The 23,903-nt window shown below is 38.1% G+C and overlaps 1 protein-coding gene across 5 annotated transcripts in view; it reads right to left on the bottom strand.

Annotated features, from left to right (window-relative positions):
• Positions 1-352: 352 nt before the first annotated feature.
• Positions 353-23,903, bottom strand: part of rhbdl3 (rhomboid, veinlet-like 3 (Drosophila)) — a 110,099-nt gene continuing 86,548 nt past the window's right edge. For 4 of the 5 annotated variants that reach the window (XM_057842837.1, XM_057842836.1, XM_057842840.1 and 1 more), the window contains 5 exons: positions 21,374-21,522; positions 11,954-12,066; positions 2,710-2,810; positions 2,454-2,514; positions 353-1,020 (listed from right to left, as the gene is read on the bottom strand). In XM_057842837.1, the coding sequence (XP_057698820.1) occupies positions 749-1,020; positions 2,454-2,514; positions 2,710-2,810; positions 11,954-12,066; positions 21,374-21,522 (696 nt within the window). In that variant the 3' untranslated portion in view covers positions 353-748. Of the gene's footprint in view, positions 1,021-2,453; positions 2,515-2,624; positions 2,811-11,953; positions 12,067-21,373; positions 21,523-23,903 lie in introns of all 5 variants that reach the window. The other variant, XM_057842838.1, reaches the window with a different exon arrangement.

The raw sequence follows: 23,903 nt of genomic DNA, 5'->3' as shown, positions 1-23,903 counted from the left end.
GTCCTGGAGTGGCCTAGCCAGTCTCCAGATCTCAACCCCATAGAAAATCTGTGGAAGGAGTTGAAAGTCCGTGTTGCCCAACGACAGCCCCAAACCATTACTGCTCTAGAGGAGATGTGCATGGAGGAATGGGCCAAAATACCAGCAACAGTGTGTGAAAAGCTCGTGAAGAGTTACAGAAAACGTTTGGCCTTCGTTATTGCCAACAAAGGTACATAACAAAGTATTGAGATGAACTTTTGGTAATGACCAAATACTTATTTTCCACCATGATTTGCAAATAAACTCTTTAAAAATCAAACAATGTGATTTTCTGGGGTTTTTTCCACATTCTGTCTCTCATGGTTGAGGTTTACCCATGTTGACAATTACAGGCCTCTCTAATATTTTCAACTGAGAGAACTTGCACAATTAGTGGTTGACTAAATACTTATTTGCTCCACTCTATGGTTGTTTTCACACGTCACTACGGAATAAAAATACAAATTTGTGGAGACATGGCATTGAGCCTTCGCATTTTTTTATAGTGCTCTGTAAAGTAATGATGATTATTGGCATAGTGACATGATGTGATGGGAAAGAATTGTAAGGCTTCTTTATAAAATGCAGCAAATGGATGAAATTTTAAAAAAGCGATGTTTGAATCGAAGCACTCTCACACTCGCTGTTGGATGTACATCATCTCAACCACTAGCACAGATCACACAGCTTCGTACACTTGACTGACAGGAAGAAGGGGGTCCAGTTGTCACGGTGGTGGTGGCAACCGCACATCAAGCAAACTGTAGGCGAAAATGTTCCAAAAGACAGCGCAAAGCACAAACAAGGTGTAGACGCAGAAGAAGATCCAAAAGAGAGATTGCTCCTGCAGCCGCTGCTCGTAGTTCTGCAGGACCACTACGCCCAGCGTGAGTCCCACCATCACCCCTCCAAGGTGAGCTACAAAGCTGGGGTTGGGACAAGGAGGAAAGGCAGGCGGGTAGAAGCGGAGCCACACTGCCCGGCCAAATTCCACACTCACTGTGTATGTGTGTGTGCAGAAAAGACAGAAACACATCTTTTGGTTATTTAAATAATGGTTACAAATATTTTAACATTCATTTATTTTTCCATATTGCTTATCCTGATGAGGGCCGCAGGAACCTTTCACAATCACACTTATGGAGAATCAGCCTACCATGCATGTTTTTTGGAATATGGGAGCAAACCGGAGTAAACAGAGAAAACCCTCACACTACATGTCAGGAATATATGACAAAATATCGAAATGGTAATATATCGTGGTACTTTGTATCCCAAAAGGTTATCGATATGCTCCTGTCAAGAATCGAGATATCGTTTTAAAAAGGTGTCAATAAAAAAAAAAATTTAAAAAATTTTTTTTTAAAGGCTGCCATTGAAGGTGCTCGACGCCCAATCCATTTAGACTGGGAACATTTGTTCATTCAAAACCAGAGCATTCAAAGTTATTCGGTCCGATTTTCGGGGCATTTACAGGTCACTTGCTTCTCATTTTAGGGCATTTACAGGTCATTTCCTGTTGAATTTGAGTCACTGCCTATTCATTTGGGTGATTCCAAGGTCACTTCCTGTTCTGTAACGCAAAATAAAAAGCAAGTGACCCACAAAATACCCCAAAATCAACAAGAAGTAAAAGAAAATCAAAGGGTAAATGACTTTAAATGGCCCAAAATTGCTCATTGCCTGGCATTGGCTGCCACTGAAGGCCATAGACGTTCAATCCGTTTGAAGTGGGAGGGTCGCAGCAGATGAGATTGGACGTCTACTAGTGATAAACTCATTCCAATTCACAGCAAAAGCTTGTTTTTCTGTTTGTTAGTTTTTTGTAGAATATCCTAGAATGATTTCCTGACCAATGTATCGAAAATCGTTGCATTGCTATATTGTCAGATCATCGTTATCGTGAGCTTTGTATCGTAAATCGTATCGTTGGGTACCAAGAGGTTCCCACTCCTAATTCAGAACATCTAATTTTTAAAAAACTGCTAAAGTGAAACATTTTCAGGCCATTTTAATGACCTGCTACAAATCTAAGTGTACATTGGCACAATATTATTTAAAAAGAATACCTGTATTGATTATTTTGTTATTTTAAAGTGTTTCATCGTAAACATACACAGCTGGTGTCAATATTGTGTGTCAAGGATAATGTAAAGCTCAGTTTGGGACTTAAAATATTTGATCTTGATAAAGTCTAAACGCTAATCACTGATGTCAATCACTGTTGCTATGTACCACAATGCACATTCTCAATAACAAGGTTTATTAAAGAAAGCACCCTATACAGTATATGCATAACTTTTAGTTCAGCCACACACTACAACTGATCTGTAATTGTGACAAGGTAGCTAGGCAGTATATTACCATGTAATGTGAGACTATTGAACTGGCAGTTTCTGTTGACGCAATAGAATAAATATGGTCACACTTACTGCACACCAGAGCCATGGCCATCCGGAATAATTTAAATTGACACTTCATGCCAGACCAATTCTATACAAAAGAGAGAAAAAAGATGGACATGCTGTAAGATGAAACAATTTCAAGTCTTTTCACATTGAAATATGTAATGGAATGTGTGGTATGTGCAGATAGACATGCACCTGCTGCTGGCCCCCAAAAGAGGCTTCTTTGATGAAAAATACTGTGAATGATGTCATAATCAACATCACGCAACACACACATTACCATCACTACATTGGCCAGGTGCGCAGAGACCAAGGCGTACACCCCACCAGACGAGCCAACCACGGGAGCCGTCATGTCAGTGACCGACACCGCCAGAGACCCTGCAGACAACCGATATACATATGCATATATAGGAGACGTGGAAAAAAAATATTTGTAACCTTGTCAATGTCTTGACTATATTTTCTATTCATCATTTGATCAATAAATGTGGTTGTTGTTGGAATATACAAAATTGTCAGGTGTGACCGTCCCCAAACATTTGAATGGTGGTGTACAGTAGGGCTTAACTGAAACTGTATCTCAACGTTTGCTGTTGCCTTTATAAGTTCAAATGTACCACTGCCCAGCTCTGTCCCAAAGAGTCTCATCAGCCCAGAGACGTGATAAACACAGCTGAAGAACACACATGCCCTCTACTGGCCAACAGGCAACAAGTTCGCAATTAATTACAGTGGCATTTAGTGAACATTAAAGGAGCAACAATGTTTTTTTTAGACAGCAGTGGCTTCCTCCGTGGAGTCCTCCCATGAACACCATTCTTGGCCATAGTTTTACATATAGTTGATGTGTGCACAGAGATATTGGATTGTGCTAGTGATTTCTATAAGTCTTTAGCAGACACTCTAGGGTTCTTTTTCTACCTCTCTGAGTATTCTGCTCCTAACTCTTGGTGTCATCTTTGGTGGCCACTCTTTAGGAGAGAAGCAACAGTGCCAAACTCTCTCCATTTGTAGATACCTTCTCTGACGGTCGATTGATGAACATCCAGACCTTTAGAGATGGTTTTGTGTCCTTTCCCAGCTTTATAAAAATCAACAATCCTTGATCGCAGGTCTTCAGACAGCTCTTTTGACTGAGCCATGATGCACATTAGAGAATGCTTCTCATTAAGACAATTCTTACCAGGTGTGTGTTTTATAGTGGGCAGGGCAGCTTTAAACCACTCATCAGTGATTGTGCACACACCTGACTTGAATTGCTTGGTTAAAAATAGGTTTCACTTGCTCTTTAAATCTCCTTAGACAGAGGGTTCACTTACTTATTTTCCCCCCAACTGTCACTGTTTGCATTCTATCCCCCTTAAAATATGAAAACATATAAATGTTTGGGTGGTTTTAGTAAAAGCGGACACTGTTTTTACTTCTGTATCATTTTGACAAAGATCAGATCACATTTGATGGTGATTTTATGCAGAAATGTGAGAAATTCCAAAAGGATCAGATACTTTTTCATACCACTGTGATGCAATTAATCAGTGCCAAGATAAATTTTTTTTTAAATCGGGCGCTGAGAATCAATGTGTATGCATTGCTAGACGAAAACTACCAAATTTTACTAAAATGTAGTCAAGTTACATTTCTTATCCTGCAAAAATCACAAGTCAGGTCCCCTCATATCTCAAGGCATTATTGAGATTAATTTCCAGTATATAACAACAACAAAGTTAGCTTTTATTCATGTTTTCAGGTTTCAACTACAGTTTATTGATTGAACCCAAAAATATTACATGAAGTCACAACATAACCAACCACCAAGAAAATATTCACTTTGTTAGCTTACTGTGGAAAAATGAGGCAGTACTGCCATTATTCCTTACTTTTCCTGAGTTCAAGGTTGGTCTAAATTTAGAAGACGACATTCCCTCTTACGTTCTCATCACTTGAAATATGGCCATGCCTGTTGTTTTGGGGGGCGTTTAAACCACACTTTAAACATCACATACACAAATATTTTTCTGAAGCCAATCTTGACAAAATACAATTGTGTACATGCAAAGCAAGTCTGTGATGCGTGTCCTTGTTAATGTCTGTGGTTCTCACCCCACGTTGCCAAGATTTGAGTTCACTGCGTCCCAAAAAGGGGCATCAGTGTGTGTTGCACATTGACTGCACGATGACTCATGACCTGGCCTATGATCTCTATGCTGACCCCCCGCATAAGTGCCAGCTGAGCTCCCTTCTGCTCATCATGCTACCTTATATCTGAATTTGTATTGTTTACTAAAAAAGGGACAATTCCAAAAATAAGTTAAAAAATATATATACAGTATATACAATAAAAAACAACTGAAAGTATGACAAAGGTTCGTAGTAATACCCAGATGAAAATAAAGATAAAAATTTTAAAAATGGAATTTGAAAAATAGTCAAAAATTCAAAAACACATCAAATAAAATTATGTATATTTATTTATTTTATATTTTGTGCTGTTGAAATTCTACTGTTCAGGTTAGCTACAGAGTATAAAATGGCTGTTTTACTAAACAAAACTATTCATTTTGGATGCAGGTTTTATTTGTGTCCACTTGAGGTCGACATCCTCATGTTGTACAATCTACTCGGGCCTACCTGTGCGTGAGAGGCTTTAAAAGGGAAGACCTGGCCGTGAGTACAAGGGTCAATTGCAAGCAGTGTTTTCAGAACGCATTACTGCAATCTGATTACTTTCTTTTAGCAACGAGCAATCTAACGCGTTCATTTTTCCAAGCCAGTAATCTGATTAAAGTTAGTTTCCTTAGTGCCTGTGCATTACTATTTTGTTGTTGCCTCATAATGTACCGTAAATTTCGAACAATAAGCCGCTACTTTTTTCCGTCATTTTGAATCCTGCAGTTTATATAGTCCAGTGCGGCTTATCTATTGATTTATATGGGTTAATAGGTAGCACTGTATTTGACAGCGGCGTCATAAGACTGTCATAACACTATCATGAATGCTGAATGCTTACGTCATTAAGTGTCATCTGGCAAATTGTGTCACTAACTCCATTTATGTCAATCTTGGATCTTTTACATCCATTCAAAAGTGAAATAATTTGCCAGATAACACTAAATGACATCGGTTAAAAGCATTCAATAATGCTCATGACAGTGTAATGTCATAATTATCTTATCTAATGACAGCCTTATGGCGCCACTGTCAAATAAAGTGTTACCAAATAGCAAAACTAGCAATTAATGAAACAACTCGAAAAGTAACTGAAAAAATAATTAGCACAGAACATGAATTTTGATTGTTATTTGCATCTGTATCGGTGCAATGCATGCTAGGAGGCATGTTGGACAACAACAGTGTTGACAGCAGGTGGCAGCAGAGGTTGACTGTCTATCCCAAGGGAGCAGCGATGGCCAAATGAAGCTTCTTGAAGTAAGGAAGCTTTGTAGCCAATTGGTTCATAGCTTCATGGTGGTTCATTTGGTTGTATGATGCCGCTGTCAGTCGAAGTGTTACCGTTTAAAATCTTGTAAAATTGGTGTAAATATCCCATAATACAGTGAGGACAGCTGCGGCTTATCTCTGAACAATTGCCCTTTTCGTGCCAAATTTGGTGGGTGGCGGCTTATAGTCAGGTGCGCCTTACCCCGGTAACACACCAGAAACGTCAACATCGCGGCAACGATTCCGCCGCAATAACACACCAGTGACACTCGGCGTCAATTTCCATAGGATGCGTTTCACAAGCAGCGCGTCAGTGGAGTGGCTCGATTGGTTCACGCGAGGATTGCAAGATCGCGCGACAATAGCGGGTATTTAAAGATAATAAAACAACAACCATTTGCCTTTCAGACCCCACGTATTGGCCAGCTTTCTTTTTGAAAGAAAGAAGAAAAAAGAAGTCGTGCTAAAGCGAAAAGCAAGCCCAACGACAAAGATTTTAACATGTATTTTACAAATTAAATGCCTCAATCATTTTTTTTCCTAATGAACATTTTTCTAAGCTTTATTGATGTTTTTCTGAAGTTAAAGCACCACGCAGAAATTAATAAATTTAATTGTGTAGCAGGATTTGTGTATGATCCGTATTAATTAATTACAGGTGTTTTAGCTCATTTCAATTTATTTTATTTATATGGGCTATTATTTATTTTATGTACCGTAATTGTCGGACTATAAGCCGCTACTTTTTTCCTTCATTTTGAATCCTGCGGCTTATAGTCCAGTGCGGCTTATTTGTTGATTTATTTCGGTTAAAATGGAACACTTTATTTGACAGCGGTGTAATAAGACTGTCATAAGACCATCATAATTATGACATGACACTGTCATGGGCATTACTGAATGCTTAAGTGTCATCTGGCAAATGATGTCACTAACTCCATTTATGTCAAGCTTGAATTTTTACATTCAAAAGTGAGATAATTTGCCGGATAACACTAAATGACATCTGTTATAAGCATTCATAAATGCTCATGACAGTGTCATATCATAATTATCATTGTCTAATGACAGTCTTATGGTGCCACTGTCAAATATAGTGTTACCAAATACCATAACTAGCAATAATGAAACAACTGGAACAGTAACTGAAGAAATAATTAGCACAGAACATGAATTTTGATTATTATTTGCATCTGTCGCGCTGCAATGCATGCTAGGAGGAATGTTGGACAACAACAGTGTTGACCGCAGGCGGTAGCAGAGGCTGACTGTCTCGCCCAAGGGAGCAGTGATGACCAAATGAAGCTTCTTGAAGCAATGAAGCTTTGCAACCAAGTGCTTCAAAGCTTCATGGGGGTTCATTTGGTCTTATGAAAGTTGTTTGATTTTGCTGTCAAATGAAGTATTACCGGTTAATATCTTTTGGTGTAAATATCCCATAATACACTGAGGACAGGTGCGGCTTATAGTCCAGTGCGGCTTATCTATGAACAAATGCCGTTTCGTGCCAAATTTTGTGGGTGGCGGCTTAAAGTCAGATGCGCCTTATAGTGCGAAAAGTATGGTATTTATGTTAAACAAATGTGATGTAGTATTCATTTATATTCTATATTTTATGTTTTATAATTTTAGTTCCTATGTGAATATTAGTTCCCACTAGTTTTGTAGGAGGATTTTGTATTGAAAACGGGGGTACTGATGCGCCGAGATTAAAAGCAGAGTTGATACTCTCCTGCCGTGTTGGTTATTATTATAGCAGGGAAGAGAGCAGTAAACCAACAACAAGTAAACTGTGACCAGATCTACCCACACAGCATCAAGAGATCTGATGGACTCGAAAAATAAGTTACGATTGCGTATATTATTTTGAATATCGACCGGATCCACCGTATTTTTACACGAGTGACTTCCGGCCTGCCCGATCCTACCTAGTGGTATTGACGCAGGGGGGGGCGCGTCTCGCGTCAAATAACAAACTCTGCTGTTCTTTTCGCGTGCGACGCGTTGAGCACTTCTGGGACGCGTCCAACACGCGGCCGCACTGCGACTGGTGTGCACTGGCTGATTGACTTTAACGGCCGTGTTTCATCGCGTTATCGCGGCGGGATCGATGACGCGACGTTGACATTTCTGGTGTGTTACCGGGGTTATAGTGCGAAAATTAGGGTATGTAGAATGAAGAATAATGTAGTCATGTATGAGGAGCATTTGAATAGAAAATATTGGGAGTGACAAGTTTGGGAGTGACATCACATCTCATGTTTTTTCATTGGAAATAAAAAACGGGTCACGTGTATTACCATGCGGTTTGAGCGCTGTCTGCCACGGCAGTCAACAAAATTAACTCGCTGCCTCGTCAGAATGCTAACAGTGAAAGGCAGGGAATATAACACAAACGGCTGCATTTGTTCACTGGAATTACAGCCATTACTTCACATTTCTGTCCAGTAAAGATGACAGAAATATCTCCGTGCGTCGCAAACTTCGCGCTGGCTCAAAAAGACTGTCGACCGCTAAAAACTCAACATCCAATTCAACAAGGAAGCGCTTGGAATTATAGCACAACGCGACAAATCTCGAAACAAAGTCTACAGGTAACAAGACAGCCAGCACTTCTACAGTTTGTAACCAGCCTTTATGTACATTTTATAGTATATATAATATATATATAGTTTTACTTTTGTGGGACAGGGGGCATAACATGTTGATGACTCTGAAATAAAAGTCAAAAGTTTGGAAACCATTTTTGCGTTTTATATATTGTCACTACTATTGTAAATTCTCACTGAAGACATCAAAACTATGAACGAACATGTGAAATGGCAAGAAAAAAAGTGAAATAACTGAGAATAGGTTTATATTCTACATTCTTCAAAGTATCCACATTTGAGGTGTCTCCGAACTTTTGGCCAATACTGTAGAGTATATACACATCTTGACACTGTCCATGTTCAATCAACTGTTCAAGCTCAGTTGTTTGTTGGTAGCGTTTCAAAGCTTAGGTTTAAAGAAATTCTACATATCCATCTTGCCTCCTCAGGTTTAGTTTTGGCTAAGCAAAGCAAAGGATACTCTCTAAGGTGCTAGTCACATGATCTGTTCGAAAAATTATTCGGCCCATTATGAAACACGCTGTAGGATTCTTGTTCATTTCATTAATTTTTGTTGTTTGTTTTATTCCTTTACAACTTTTATAGACAACATTCTAATGGCTAGGTTTTTATTTCAAAGGGGTTTTGACATTAGGCTTAATCTTGGAGTTAGCGAGGGTTTAATTAGTCGTTGGAGTTTATTTTTACATCTTCCGTGCAGTTTGGCAGTCATTTGTTAGTTTCAGGACTCCGGAGTGGCTAAGCTACCGCGAGTCAATGGTGGTTGAAATCAACTCCATCGACTAATTAAACCCCCGCTAACCCAAAGATTAAGCCTTATGTGAAAAATTCAATTACATGCGATGACATTTTTCTGTTGTCATTTTTATGTTGAGGCAGCAAAAGGAGAAAAACTGGTAAAAAAAAATAGTAACTGATAAGTTACTTTTAAAGTACCTTAGTTACTTTGACTATAAAGTAATCAGTAAAGTAACTAGATTACTTTTTTTTAGGTGTTATCAGTAATTAAATTACCTTTTAAAGTAATCCGTGACAACACTGATTGCCAGGTGTGCGATTGTGAAGTTTGTTAAGTCAATATCAACCATGTCGCTCAGTGTCCAGTGGGCCTTAAGTTTAGACTCAAAGACTAAAAATTGTATATGACGGAAAACACTCAGGTGACTTGAAGTTCCGCTCTGAGACCCCCAATTTGGCCAAATTTCAAAATTGTCTGATATGCATGTGTGATACATCATGGGAAAGCTTAAAATCTCAATTTTCTGGAGGAAGAAAAATTTTGAAGAGGAGGGCATTTTTTTTTAGAAAAAAAAAAAAGTTTTTTAAACAGCAAAACTTTATCTGGAGGTGAGAGCACGCGAAAGCAGAATTACAGACGCCATAACTTTAAAGAATTATTATCGCGTACTTACTTTGTTTCGATCCAAAAATTCCATGTAGCATCTATCACTGAGTGTCAAGACACAGCTGTGAATGGCCACAGCTGGATTTTTTGGGACTTTTATGGGTGAAGCATGGTAATATAACAAGGGTCGCGGCGCAGAAATCGCAGACATCAAGGAGTGGTCGAGATGTTCTTTTTCATATATTTACCCTTTTAAACGTTTTTTTTTTTTTTTTTTCTTTGTTTGGATCAATTATTTATCATCCAACGTATTGGGGAAAATGAGAAAGTAACAAAAAAAAAATACAACTAAGCGATAGGGGGACGGGTCCCGATAAGCTTCTGCTTTTTTTCCGTCTCCTTTGTCATGTCTATTCTCATCTTCTTTGGATAAACAAACATACGCGATGATTTCCTTCTTTCTTTTTTCTCTCTCCTTTCTTCTGACATTGATTTTAATGTTGATGACGATGATGATGATGATGATGACAATGACAATAAATTCAAATTCAAATAGTTATGAGGCAGATATCCGTGACTTTTTTACAGACACCAATTTTTTCATTCTGACGTAATTTGTTTAAAAGTTTAAAGTATGCGAGTGAATAATTTTTTAAAGTTGTTTTTCTTAAATGAAATATTGGACACCGAATAATGATTCTATGCTAAAAATGACAGACATTTTGAATAATAAATATAATTACTTACCTTCTTTTTATGGCTGGGTTGAAACAAAAGCGGTTGCGCGACGTCTGTAAACGGGGGTTTCCAGGGTAAAAGGGACAAATTAAAATTACTTTGGGGGCTTAATGGGCCGTGAATCTGCTATAGCAGCATATAGACATATTGTTCTATCAAACACAACAGTTCTTTTGGCTTAAAATACAGCAGTTTATTTTATAGAGGGTCAGTCTTGTCTGTGTTTTCCGCCGTATATAAGATTGTAAATAGGTTTTTGTCGTTGGCAGGTAACCAACTGCCGATCAGTCCAGTGTGCTACCCCCCAAGCATCTCACTCATTTTTTTTTTTTTGTTGCTTTGATTGGCTCCATCTCAACTGTGGCCATAATGAGGAGAAATGCCATAGAGAATGGATGGTAATAAATAATAAACACTAGCTTCGTTATTGTACACATTAATACTCATGAACAAAGTTGTTCCATTGTATTTTATAGCTGGATAATACATTCAGCTACCAATAATTGAGATAAAAGTGGGATGATTGAACAGTTAATGTCTGTGGATCATAAAAATGTGATGGCACATTTAGAGTGATGTTTATTTGATCACGTTTTATGTCGGAGAGGAAATATGACCTGCAGGCAGACACAACAAACCAAAAACCTGACAGCCACCCCCTTCTCTCCACTGGTGGTCGATATCTAATTAAAACAGCTGACTTATGTGTGCCTGATTTATTCTGCGTTTCCTCCTCATTTCACTCTGGGCTTAATTCCGCACGGGCCACTTCAGCTGTTATCCACATGGGGTTTGTCAATGACCCCGGCACTTACACACCAGCAACCACACAGTGGAGGATATTCCCAGACAGAGACACTTTGCATGAATATTAATCAAAGTCTGAATGTGGCATTCATATTCGGCAATTTAGTTTGCTTCCGTTACTACACAGACCACTATAGCTTGTGGTTGTTGAAAGATAATGAAGCAGGAAGGATGTGGTAACAATAGCTCAATTCTGGGTTTGCTATTATTGAATCAATTATTGAGTGGATTCTTTGTGGGTTGTATTTGTTTGAATTGTGTTTGCCATGATTCTTGGTGCACTGTTTTAATGCACATGGGGGGGAGGTATATGAGGGACACCGTCCAACTCCCTAAAGATCCCCCCCCACAACTGGAAGACATGGAGCAACACAAGGCCATCTGTCTAGAAGAAACCCTATCACACACATACACACAAACCCCTACACACGCACACCCACACACACACGCAAACATGCTTGGAACATGATAGGTTGCTGAAAATGAAACAGACGGGGGCAAGTAATTTCACTCGAAAAGGAGACCTTTTTTTTTCAGAAACTGTCATAAATATGGTTATTATTTAGTGCTTGATGACCTACCTGCCAGCACACCACACGCGTAGACCAGTCCAATCCTCGCCGCACCGTGGACCATCTCAAGGGGCACTCCCACCAGGAGCTGCATGGCCATGTTCAGGCTCAGGTGTTCAATCCTAACATACACATTACACATATTATTACATCATTACATTACGTTAGAAAGAAACAATAAATATAGTTTTCACCCTAAAAACATACATTGTAAAAAAAAAAAAAAAAAAGTTGGCAGAACTGGAATTTTCAAGTCAACTGATTTCAGTTGAATTTCTACGTTTTGCAGGAAATATAAACAAAAAGCAAATTATTGGTTCCTCTTAAGTAAAATAGGCATTAGTTAAGTACAGTGGTACCTCTACACACAAAGTTAATTCGTTCCAGGACCTTGTTTGTAAGTTGAAATGGTCGTATGCCGCACAGAATTTTCCCATCAGAATGCATCATAATTCCATTAATTTGTTCCACAGCCCAAAACCTACACTAAATCCTTAATAAATACTGTTGGTACTGTTACAAATGGCAATTACACATAGCAAAACAAATTACAGTGGTACCTCTACATACGAATTTAATTCGTTCCAGGACCTTGTTTGTAAGTCGAAATGGTCGTATGTCGAGCAGGATTTTCCCATAGGAATACATTATAATTCCATTAATTCGTTCCAAAGCCTAAAAACATACACTAAATTCTTAATAAATACTGCTGGCACTGTTACAAATGGCAATTAAACATAGAAAAACAAATAAGTTATAAATAAATAAGTCAGAATAATATAATAATAAGAAGAATAATTAATAATTATTCCTGTAAATAATGTAACGAATTGGATTCTAATATGGCGGACACTTTTTACTGTCCCTGAACGCACCGCGAAGCTGACGTCACGGTGAGATAGGTCGGTGCGGTAGAGATAATACTTTCGTTTTCTTGAGAGCAGTCAACTGCTTAAGACAATGGGCGTTTTGTGTTGGATAAGTTCTTAAATAAATGATAAAAACGTGACGAAGCTGGCGATTTCCTTGGCAATGTTACCACAATAATAATTGTCACCTTAACTTATAAATAGTGGCGAACGGTGGTCGGAAGAGGACCATGGAGCTGTATTGTTGAGCCAGTTCAGGGACGCGCACACCAAGCTCATATTTTTCTATAACTTGCATCTTCATTTCAAAGGTAAGCATCACTTTTTTCCTTGTTTCTCCAACTGTATCAACTTTTTTTGAAAACTGTGTTGATTTCTCACACAAGAAAATCCACCGTGCGTTCGTTTGCAGTGCTGTCATGTCGTCGTATTTCGAGCAACTCGTCGGATGTAGAAACAAATGGCGGCTCAAATTTTACGTCGGATGTCGAAAAGATCGTGTGTCGAAGTGATCGTATGTAGAGGTACCACTGTAATTATAAATAAAAATCGGATTAATATTATCATAATAATAATGCCTGTAATAATGTAACGAATCAGGTTCTAATGTGGCGGACGTTTTTTATGTGGTGAACCTGAATGCACCGCTTAGCTGACGTCACAGACAGAGAGTGCGGTAGAGATTTTATTTTCTCTTTTAATGTTTTGTTGTTGGCGTCAACTGCATCGGACAGTAGGCGTGTTGTGTTGCACAAATTGATGGAATAAATGATTACAAACCTGACAAAGCTGGCGATATCTTTGGCGATATTACCACAATAGTAATTATAACCTTGACCATAGACATCAAGATATTTGACTGCTAACTTTTCTCATTCTCTGCGCCCCAAAGTCAATTGGAGAAATTAACCGCTACATACCTCGCAATATTTACGTAAAATAACTGCCAACTGCCCGATTTTTGCTTTTAACCAAAACTCGAGACTGTTTTACGTCCATATTTATAAAGAATTCAGTTATTTAAGCGTTTATTCACAAGAGTTTTCAACGGAAGAAGCCATTGTGGCAGCCCCCTTATCATAACAAAGAGCTCACAGACTAGTATCATTCTTCGACATATTTACGTAAATTCAAACTGCCCTTTTTTTTTTTTTTGCTTTTAACCAAGAATCAAGACTGTTTTACGTCCATAATTATAAAGAATTCAGGGATTTAAGCATTTATTCACAAGAATTTCAACGTAAAAAGCTCTTTGTTGTGGAGTTGTGGTAAGGCGGCGCCACAGTGAACTTAAAGACGGGCCGCACATTCGCCATATTTACGTAAAATAAATTCTACCTGCACTGTTTCTTTTGCTTTTCACCAAGAATCGGGACTTTTTTTTCGTGCATTTTTATAAAGAATTCAGGGATTTAAGCGTTTATTCACAAGAATTTCAACGTAAAAAGCTCTTTGTGGTGGACTTGTGGTAAGGCGGCGCCACAGTGAACTTAAAGACGAGCCACACATTCGCCATATTTACGTAAAATAAATTCTACCTGCATGGTTTCTTTTGCTTTTAACCAAGAATCGAGACAGTTTGACGTCCATATCTTTAAAGAATTCAGGGATTGAAGCATTTATTCACAAGAATTTCAACGTAAAAAGCTTTTTGTCGTGGACTTGTGGTAAGGCGGCGCCACAGTGAACTTAAAGACGAGCCGCACATTCGCTGTATTTACGTGAAATAAATTCTACCTGCCCGGTTTCTTTTGCTTTTAACCAAGAATAGAGACTGTTTTACGTCCATATCTATAAATAATTCAGTGATTTAAGCATCTCTTCACAAGAATTTCAACGTAAAAAGCTCTTTGTTGTGAACTTAAAGACGAGCAGCACATTTGCCATATTTACTAGAGGTGGGAATCTTTGGGCACCTAACCATTCGATTACAATTACGATTCAGAGGCTACGATTCGATATATAGTATAAAGGTGTAATGATAATAAAGGGCTATTCTATTCTATAATAAATTGTGATTGAATTTAGAATTTATTAATAATCTATTTACATATTATTTATAATTGATCCTTCATGTTTTCCTCAGGTATTAGGTTTCTGATGTTAAATTGAGTGATTTATTAGCTGTTGAAAACTTGCAGTAAATTAAAAAAAAAAATTAAGTTGCTATTTTGGGGCTAAAACTTACATGATATGTTAAATATTGCTACTGATCCCGAAAATATAGGTGATTATCTCTGTATTTGGGGATTTTTGTGCATCTAGTGTAAAATCTGAGAATTTTATAGCCATTTTAGGTTTTGTTATACTTATATAAAAAATAATTAATCAGGATTTCATAAGGGAACGACTTTTTTGATGCCGCTGCTCATGGAGACTCATATATGGCTAAGGTAGGTGCCTGCTTTGATTTTAGGTCGGTAGCAGCTTTGGTTTTGAAAATATTTGAATTTGTCGTTTGTGAAAATAGGCCCCTACGGATCGGCCCCGTTCCCCGTGTCCTGTCAAGTATTATGAAGTCTATGCCTTGATTTATAAAGACTGTCGAACGGCGATCAGAGGAGGACTGTCGAGATCGTAGACATTCTACAGCCTTATTGTCGAGACAGGCTCATATTTTTTTAATCATTTCCATCTTTATTACAATGGTAAGCATCACCTTTTCACCACCTTCTCTAACCCTTTTGGGACGCATGTTGATTTCTCCCACAAGAAAATCCGCTGTGTATCCATCTTGCGGCAAAAACAAAGAAACTGCGGCGCTGTCATACATCGTCATATTTCGAGCATTTCGTCGGATGTAGAAACAAACGGCGAATCAAATTTTATGTCGGGTGTCGAAAAGATCGTACGTCGAGGTACCACTATAGTTTCAACTCAACATTTTTGCAAATTGGACTTCAAATTGAGTAAATGAGTAAATAAATATATAATATACAAATCTCATTTAGCATGACTAATGGTAAGTTTTATTTTTCACAATGTACATCTCAAAATGTTGAGTTTTTATTTGGATGTTAGAACACATTTGTGAAATTTCCAATCATTTCAAAAGGGAGTAATAATTTGATATATGACTGATTTGAGTTATGAGCGTATCCGCAGACCAAATTACAGTAAATTCGTATCTCAACTACTGTAATTGGAAGAATATTACAATAATAAATGTGTTTTTTCATGATTCATGAAACCCCCCTAAATGCAATGTGGAGATGACTATTTATGTTAATGTGGAAGACACACAGCCCAGGCTGACTAAATGGTATGCAACATTTAATATTACTTAATTAGCCCTTTTCATTCACATATCCAGGGAAATTCCCATGTAAGGTGATGCGGGATTCACTCGCGTCATTGCTTTCACGCATGAAGAGATGTCCCGAGAATGACGCGGGCTGGACACTTTCACAGACTTGTCTCGTGTTGCCCTCTGGCGCTCTCTGTGCGGGGAGGGCGGCTGGCGCGATTTTATAAGATTATGTCATTTTTGGTCAGCATCGGCTGTCACAATGTTGGTCAATCAAATCACGATTTGTTTTAGAGGGAGTGTTCCCGACGCCGTAACTGCAGCCAATTCAAGCTCATCAAAACTGTATTTAAGCTCAGGCAATCCAAGAGAAGGGTGTCGAGATATTAACATGCTGGGCGCCATTCAACGCCTCTGCCGCCCTTGTTTCGAAATCCCCTACGTTGTGCTGGTATTTCAGTGTATTTGTTTTGTTGTCTTATCGGCTCTGTGCCTACCTCTTAGGTTAATATTATTGATCCCTGTCGAACTACTGTCACGGACCCGTTGTGTTATTCCCCCTTTTCCGTGATCACGAGTATTTTTGTTTGCATTTCATAAACCCTTGAACGCATCCCTCTGTTGTTTTCTGATTGAAGTACAACCGTGTTTCCGCAGTAGCGGACCCTAACATTGCCAACAAAATAAACCACACATTTCCAAACATGGACGATGGACTCTCTTCTTTGGCTCTACGATCCCGTAGCAATTTCATTTCTGTATGTTTTCAGTTTAATTTAGCTACTTCCAGCTGGCTATGTTCATAATTGCTATTTTTGTTTACCGCTTTTCATCGTACAGCGAAGAAAGAGGAAGTGACAATCGGCCCGCCATGATATTTACGTCATCAGCCGTTGTGCTGTGACCCGGGAATTTAACGCCTGCTTTCATGCACATCGCATCCTGGGAAAGTCCCGGACATTATACTAAGACGTGACCCATGAAATTTCCGTGTAATCTCCGTGTCAGTCCACCCAGGAAATTGCTTTCACACATAAGTGCTACCCGTTTAAATCCAGTAAGTTTCACAGAATTTTGGTTTGTGTGAAAGGGGCTCATGTAACGCATATTTTGTTCCCAGGTTCTGAAGGGTATTTCCTAGTTTGTTTTGTCGCATTATGCATATAAAAAGAATTTTGTTTGCCAAAAAGTTTAGGTTTGTGGTCACGACTTTGAAATCCACTTTTCTTTACCGTTGTACTTTTAATGCTTTTATATATGTGTACATTTTCCTCCTTAATTTGTAGACTTAGTTTGACATGAAACACGGAGAAGTTACATTTAACATAAATTTTGTATCGAGCCTCTAATCAAACTTTTACCTTTTTTGTGGCACTTTTTAATTTAGTTTGTACCCAAGCAACACAAACAATATGTGTACATTTTCATCCTTATTTTATAGACTTAGTTTGACATGAAACACAAAGAAATTACATTTAATATAAATTTTGTATAGAGCCTCTAACCAAACTTTTACCTTTTTAGTGGCACTTTTTAATTTAGTTTGTACCTAAGCAACACACACACACAAAAAAAAAAAAAAGATTACAAGCCAGGAACAAAAATGTATTATTTTTCTCTGTAACATGGTGTTACAAGGTGTTTTGTATTGCTCTTTACTTCCATGTTATCTCTCCCCAAAGGTGTTATTTACATGCAATTACTCTGCAAGTGCAGTTATGGAATGAGCTGTCTGAGTGTTGCTTTAAATGTACATGAAAATAAACTGTAAAGTAGGCTTGGCAGCACCATTAATCCATTTTCACAGAAAACAACGTGTATATAAACAACAAGGCAGGCGACACATTTCCTGTGTCCTTCATGGCTGCTATGTCCTTCTTCCCAAACCTCACTTAGCAGCAGAGGCACACTCAGCTGTGTCCAAAAAAGCACAGCTGCCATAATAATCCAGCCTTTCTCCTTCTGGCCCTCATTTGTTCGCATTCACCATCTGTATTAAAGTACCAGCTCTGTTTTGTTTGTTGACAGATAAATGACCAACTCACATGGGGAAGCAGTGGTAAATATGGCCGACATAGGGATTAAAAGCAGCGTGTTCTGACTACTCTGAGCTCACAACAAAGAGCAGGACGAATGAGCATACACTACCAGCAAACAAGCACGCAAACAATTTGCACTAAGTGTGCTAGTAATCTACTCAAGGCATGACAAACCACTGCCTCTTGCACGACGACAAGCAGCTAGATTGTTGAATGATCAGGGAGTTTGACAATGGGATGTATTGATCATGTGGAAGAGGCCAGTTCAAACAAACATGAAGGTGTCAAAACCATCTTTATCGTGGCGCCACATTGGAGGTCGGGTTTTATTATGGATGGCCATTTTATCTGCAAACCCATATAATTGGTGCTGGTCTCGTATTATTACATTTACACATTTACTCGGAGAACTGTAGTCCCAAGCGTGAAATATTAGGATCGCAATTCGCAAGTTCCACTTATTTTTACCATTTTACTGATTAAAGGTGTGATAACATATTGATATGGTGATATACTGTATTGCAATACTTTACATCCCAATAGGTTATCGATATGTTCTCGCCAAGAATCGATGTCATTTAAAAAAGATGTCACTGTTTAAGAAAAAGAAACCAACATTTTACTAGCAAAATTTCCTCTAGACCAAATATTTCCACTAGAATAGTGTCTGCGCTAACTCAACAGGAGCAATTGATGGTGCCAGACCGGTCAAAATATACTGGACGTCTATTTGCGTCAATGGCACTCAAACATGAGCATTCAAACCAATCAATAAATAAACCAATCTATTGTGATAAAAACAAACAAAATTGCAATAACTGCATTAACCATCAAAGTGAAGTCTAACTGTAACTGTAGTCTTGAAACAAATCTGAATAAGGAAAAACATTGCAATAAAATATAAAATGCAAACGGTCAAACTTGAGAGTAGCTGAGATCTGTCATGACAGAACATCGCTTCAACGAAATCTGGCGCCATCTAGCATCGTGAATGGGTATAATGTCTAGACCGCGAATATAAGACGACCCCCACTTTTTCAGTCTTATTTCAATGCAAAAAACACCGTCTTATAGTGGGGCCAATACGGTGATATTGTAGACTGATTTCCTGACCCATGTATCGATACTTGTTGTATCACTTTATTGTGAAATCATCGTTATTGTGAGCTTTATATCACAAAATCTATCTGTCACATTCTGTTGCTGTACAGATTTTTGTTTTGTTACAGAGCGGGCTTTGGGGGCGTTCCCGACGTCGCACCGGCAGCTAATTCCAGCAAATCCACAGTAGTATATAAACGCCGAAATATTAACTTTTTGGTCGCCATTTGACACCTAGTACTTTCGAGTCGCTTTGTATTTTCTAGCTTGTTCATTAGCCGCCTTTGTTTCATGATCCTATACCTTGTGCAGGTATTGAGTGTATTTTTGTTGTCTTATTGGCTCTCTGCCCACTGCTTAGTTTTGCATTATTGATCCCCGTCGACCTATTGTCATGGACCCGTTTTGTTATTCCCTCTCTTCCGCGATCGCATGTTTCTTTTGCTTGTATTTAATAAATCATTGAAAACTTCCCCTAGATTGTTGTTTGCTCTTGGTTCCTATCTTGTTTTCCGGATTCGCGGACCGTAACAGTATCATATAGGGAGGTACTCAAAGGTTACAATTATTATTATTATTATTACTATAAATATAATACAATAATATAACCGATTACTGATGAATAGTGCTTTAGCAACCCACTCATGCATGATTGCCAACAACTGGTTGGTCAAGTGACTATTTTTGGTCTTTTAAACTAGGCCTGAACGATATTGGAAAAAACTATTGTTGCGATTTTTTTGGGGTTTGTCATATATTGCGATATTAAAAAAAATTTTTTTTTTTTTTTTTTTTTTTTTTTTTTAAAGAAATTTTCACTAGATGACTTGAATAGCTGTTTGGAAAGACTTTGGATGACTCACCATCACCACAGTGTACAGTGATCCCTTGTTTTCCGTGGTTAATGGGGACCAGAACCCGCTGCGATAAGTGAAAAACCGCAAAGTAGCGCACCCCCCCTCAATTTTTTTTTTTTTTGGTATGTTTTTTTTGTGCTCAATGTATTTATTCAGATTTAGCATTGGATTACTTCATTACTTCTGGAGAAATTAGAGGAGTGCAAAAATAGATTTAAAAAGTGGATTGCATCTCCAAACTCCACTACTGCTGCAAGTTTTGTTGCGACCCGGGAGATAATAAAGCGTGGAAAAACGTTCACATATGGTGACTGGTAAATGAAAGAGTCATTCATCAACATATCAGAACACCTATTTGCAGACTTCAATAACAAAACAGAAAACATCACCAATCAGCAAATCAAGGACATTAATTCAGCGGCAGCATACATGTGATGAGTCGTATGATGTGATCGATATTGAACACCCTGCGCTTTTATGCAGGTACGTGAACTCCGATCATATACTTTACCTTTTCAAATGGGTGCTGTTTTTTTTTTTTATAAATACAGGCTGCGTTTTGTTGCACTATGTTTGTTGCCTAGATAAGGGGCAGGTTATGTACATTCTATTTTGTTGTTGTTGTTTTTTAATCTTCAAAATAAAAATGACATCCAAATTTGAATTTCTTTATTGCATTATTTTAATTTTATCAAAGCAATTAAACAATTCATAAATACTGTCATGAAGTTAACTTGAGGCAGCATCGTACAACAAGTAGTCACGGGGTGCGTCATTCTCTATAGAATGCACTGCAAGGAAAATAAATATTTAATCATGAAGGCTCATTATGTATTTATAGCCAACTTAGTCATTTTGATACTAGACTAATATAGATACATACAACATGTGATGCCTTCATTGTAATGCTTCTATAAGGCATTTCATTTTTTGCGGCTCCATACATATTTGTTTTTTGTTATTTTGGCCGAATATGGCTCTTTCAACATTTTGGGTTACCGACCCCTGCTCTGGTCGGAACGCGGCCGAGCTGGTAAAGTACCGGTACATTTCCCTATTGTATGTCTAAAAGCCATGACCCAGGTAGATTGCAGGTCAAATCATCCAGTAATTTTGCGGTACGTCTGAAAGTAAGTATGATAGCAATATTTTAGTTAATACAGTTAATTTTGAACATATTGACTCCTGTTTTCTGCTACAATGGCTCAATTTGTTCCGTGCCATGAGGTAACTTCAGTATGCCTTGACATCTTGGGACAGCATTTTAATTTTTTTTGATTCAACAAAGTTTTTCATCGTGGTTGTAGTTCACTCACCCGGTGTGCATGAAAATGTAGCTGAGGTACCTCCAGGCCTGGGCCCGGAGCTGGGGGTGGTAAGGTAGAGGACTTTTAAGGAATGATGGGCTGGACACCTGCAGCACCAGGCGATCCAGAAGACATCCATAATAAAAGAAAACGAATACCTAGGGTCACAAATACAGACAGCCTTACACTGTGCATCATAGCAACTATAGTAAGTTGATTACAAACGTTGGTTATTTTTAACAGAGAAATATCGACAAGAAGCAAAGTGTCTTCATCAACTGGGTGGGTTGAATAAGAGAGACAAATGCAAAATCCATTAGTGGAGCCTTCAAACTGGAACATTTGGATTGTCAATCAAAATAATGTAAAATAAAAAAATAAGAAAAGTAAAAGTGATTTTAAAAAAATATGATTTGATTCCTAACAGACACATAATTGGACTAACTGACAGTGAAAATCTCTTCATTTAAACCATTCTGCATTTGGCTACATGCTATTTACATTAGCAGAGGCTTTATAGAATTATTGATATTGATGACTTAATTGAATTGTCTATAGCTATACACATTCTTTAGGTATATCACTGCCAATTTCATTCCTGATTTCATGGTTATCATACAGAACACCAGCTCAATTATACTCTTTTGTGGTGGTGCCATAAGAACGCCAAAGGAAAAGCTAATACAATGGTAGCGTTAATCTTTTAAAACTCGAACATAGCTGAAAAGGTTTTTATGAAATTAATGTTTCGTAAGATTGAGATTTTTCCAACAAAAAGGTAGTTAACTTGAAATTGCCAGATTTAGTTCCGCTTTTGGAGATTCCACTGCACATAATTAATTCACTCAAATTTCAGCTTATGACTGATGAGCCTGTCAATAACATCAAGCTGTGCAACCTCAATACTAAGAGACCCAGTGACTTCGTACAGTGCTAAAAACCCCATTGAAGCCATTTCGTTGTCATGGAGATGCATCTGCACAATCTAAGCCCACCTACTTCACATTAATCAGACTGAGCAGAGACATTGTCAGGCTGAGAATGGATACTAGGTACTGATGTGAGATATGGAATACATTTGTCATGATATTGGCAGTTTTATCTACGAAATCGATACGCAAAAAGTATACAGCTATTATGACAGTGTGTCCCTCCGACACGCTTTATTTTTGAATTGACATTAAACTAACCTGCCACAAATGACAAATGCATCAAGTAGTACTGCAACCTAAAACTATCCAGTGTAAACAAAAGCAGCACAGGAGCATGCATATTTTTGCTCAAATGTAAACGTACACTATCTCATTATCTACGAATATTGGTGTACCGCACGCAGGCTATTTTTAGACCGTGACGTCGCATCGTAAAACGGAAGTAAAGCCTAAGTGGGACATTATAGACCCGCCCTCGCATAGACCCAACGTAAAAAGTGCTACTTTTCTCCGGTAATCTTTCAAAAACATGCCGATCATGCATTGCTTTTTTGGAACTTGTAGAAACGACTCTAGACATTACGACACATGAAGGATGTTTTCTTCATACGTTTCCTGAAACCAAAAACTCGGGAGGAAAAAATGTGAAGACTGAATCAACTTGCGCGGACTTTAACACCAGCTCGGCGAATCCATTCAAGTTTCATAACATAACACATAACATTATGTTGGATTGGCATGGTCTTTCAGAGGACAAAGAGGTAACCCATTTATATATTTTTAACTTATTTTTTTAGCGTAACGTTGTGCTGTACTGCTTCTGTCTGACAATGAATGACCTGAAAATTACAACAATGGTATCTGACTGCCACTATTACCGTTTCTGTCTGGCCACCCCTATGAAAAATTTCTGGAGGCGCCACTGCACGTGAATTAACAATTATTGTGTAATATGGATTAGCGGCTTGACTTTGACAACGACAATGACTTTGACAACTTGCTTTGAGGCTTGTTGTCATATATAAAACAAAGAAATAAATGCACACGTTGTCCATTTTTAAAAGTGTTCGTTGGCTGTCACTGAGTAGCTGTCGTACGAGACGGAGGACCCAGTTGCGTATCGCTGACACAGGACTTTATTGATGTTGACAGGCAAAGAAAACAATCAGGTCAAGTTGTAATGGATAGTTGACATGCTAGCGTATGCTGGAACGCTGACGATCTGACACTGGATGTTGTCTGCTCGAGGCTTTTATAGTTTTCTGTTATTCTTTATGACATAATAAAGGACTTTGTGATGCATGAGTATGGAGCGACATAATAAAGGGTCTTGTGATATATGAGTGTGAAACAATATGATGAAACATTACTAGCTGATGAAACATTACTAGCTGAAATATTACACATGCAAGAAGATTAGACATTAATGGCAGAAACATTAATACATTAATGGCTGAAACATTAATACATTAATGGCAGAAACATTAATACGTGACAGTAGCATTTGCGATCGCTACACAAAGCTAACTAAATTACCCCCAAGAACGGTAAGAGACGTAGGACAACCAGAGGATATATAAGAAAGACAGGGCTGATGGTAAAGGATA

The sequence above is a fragment of the Corythoichthys intestinalis genome, chromosome 8, assembly GCF_030265065.1.
Source record: "Corythoichthys intestinalis isolate RoL2023-P3 chromosome 8, ASM3026506v1, whole genome shotgun sequence".
NCBI classification, from domain to species: Eukaryota; Metazoa; Chordata; class Actinopteri; order Syngnathiformes; family Syngnathidae; genus Corythoichthys; species Corythoichthys intestinalis.
Note: the sequence above shows the minus strand (reverse complement) of the source record. Positions and strands in the feature narration are given on the sequence as shown.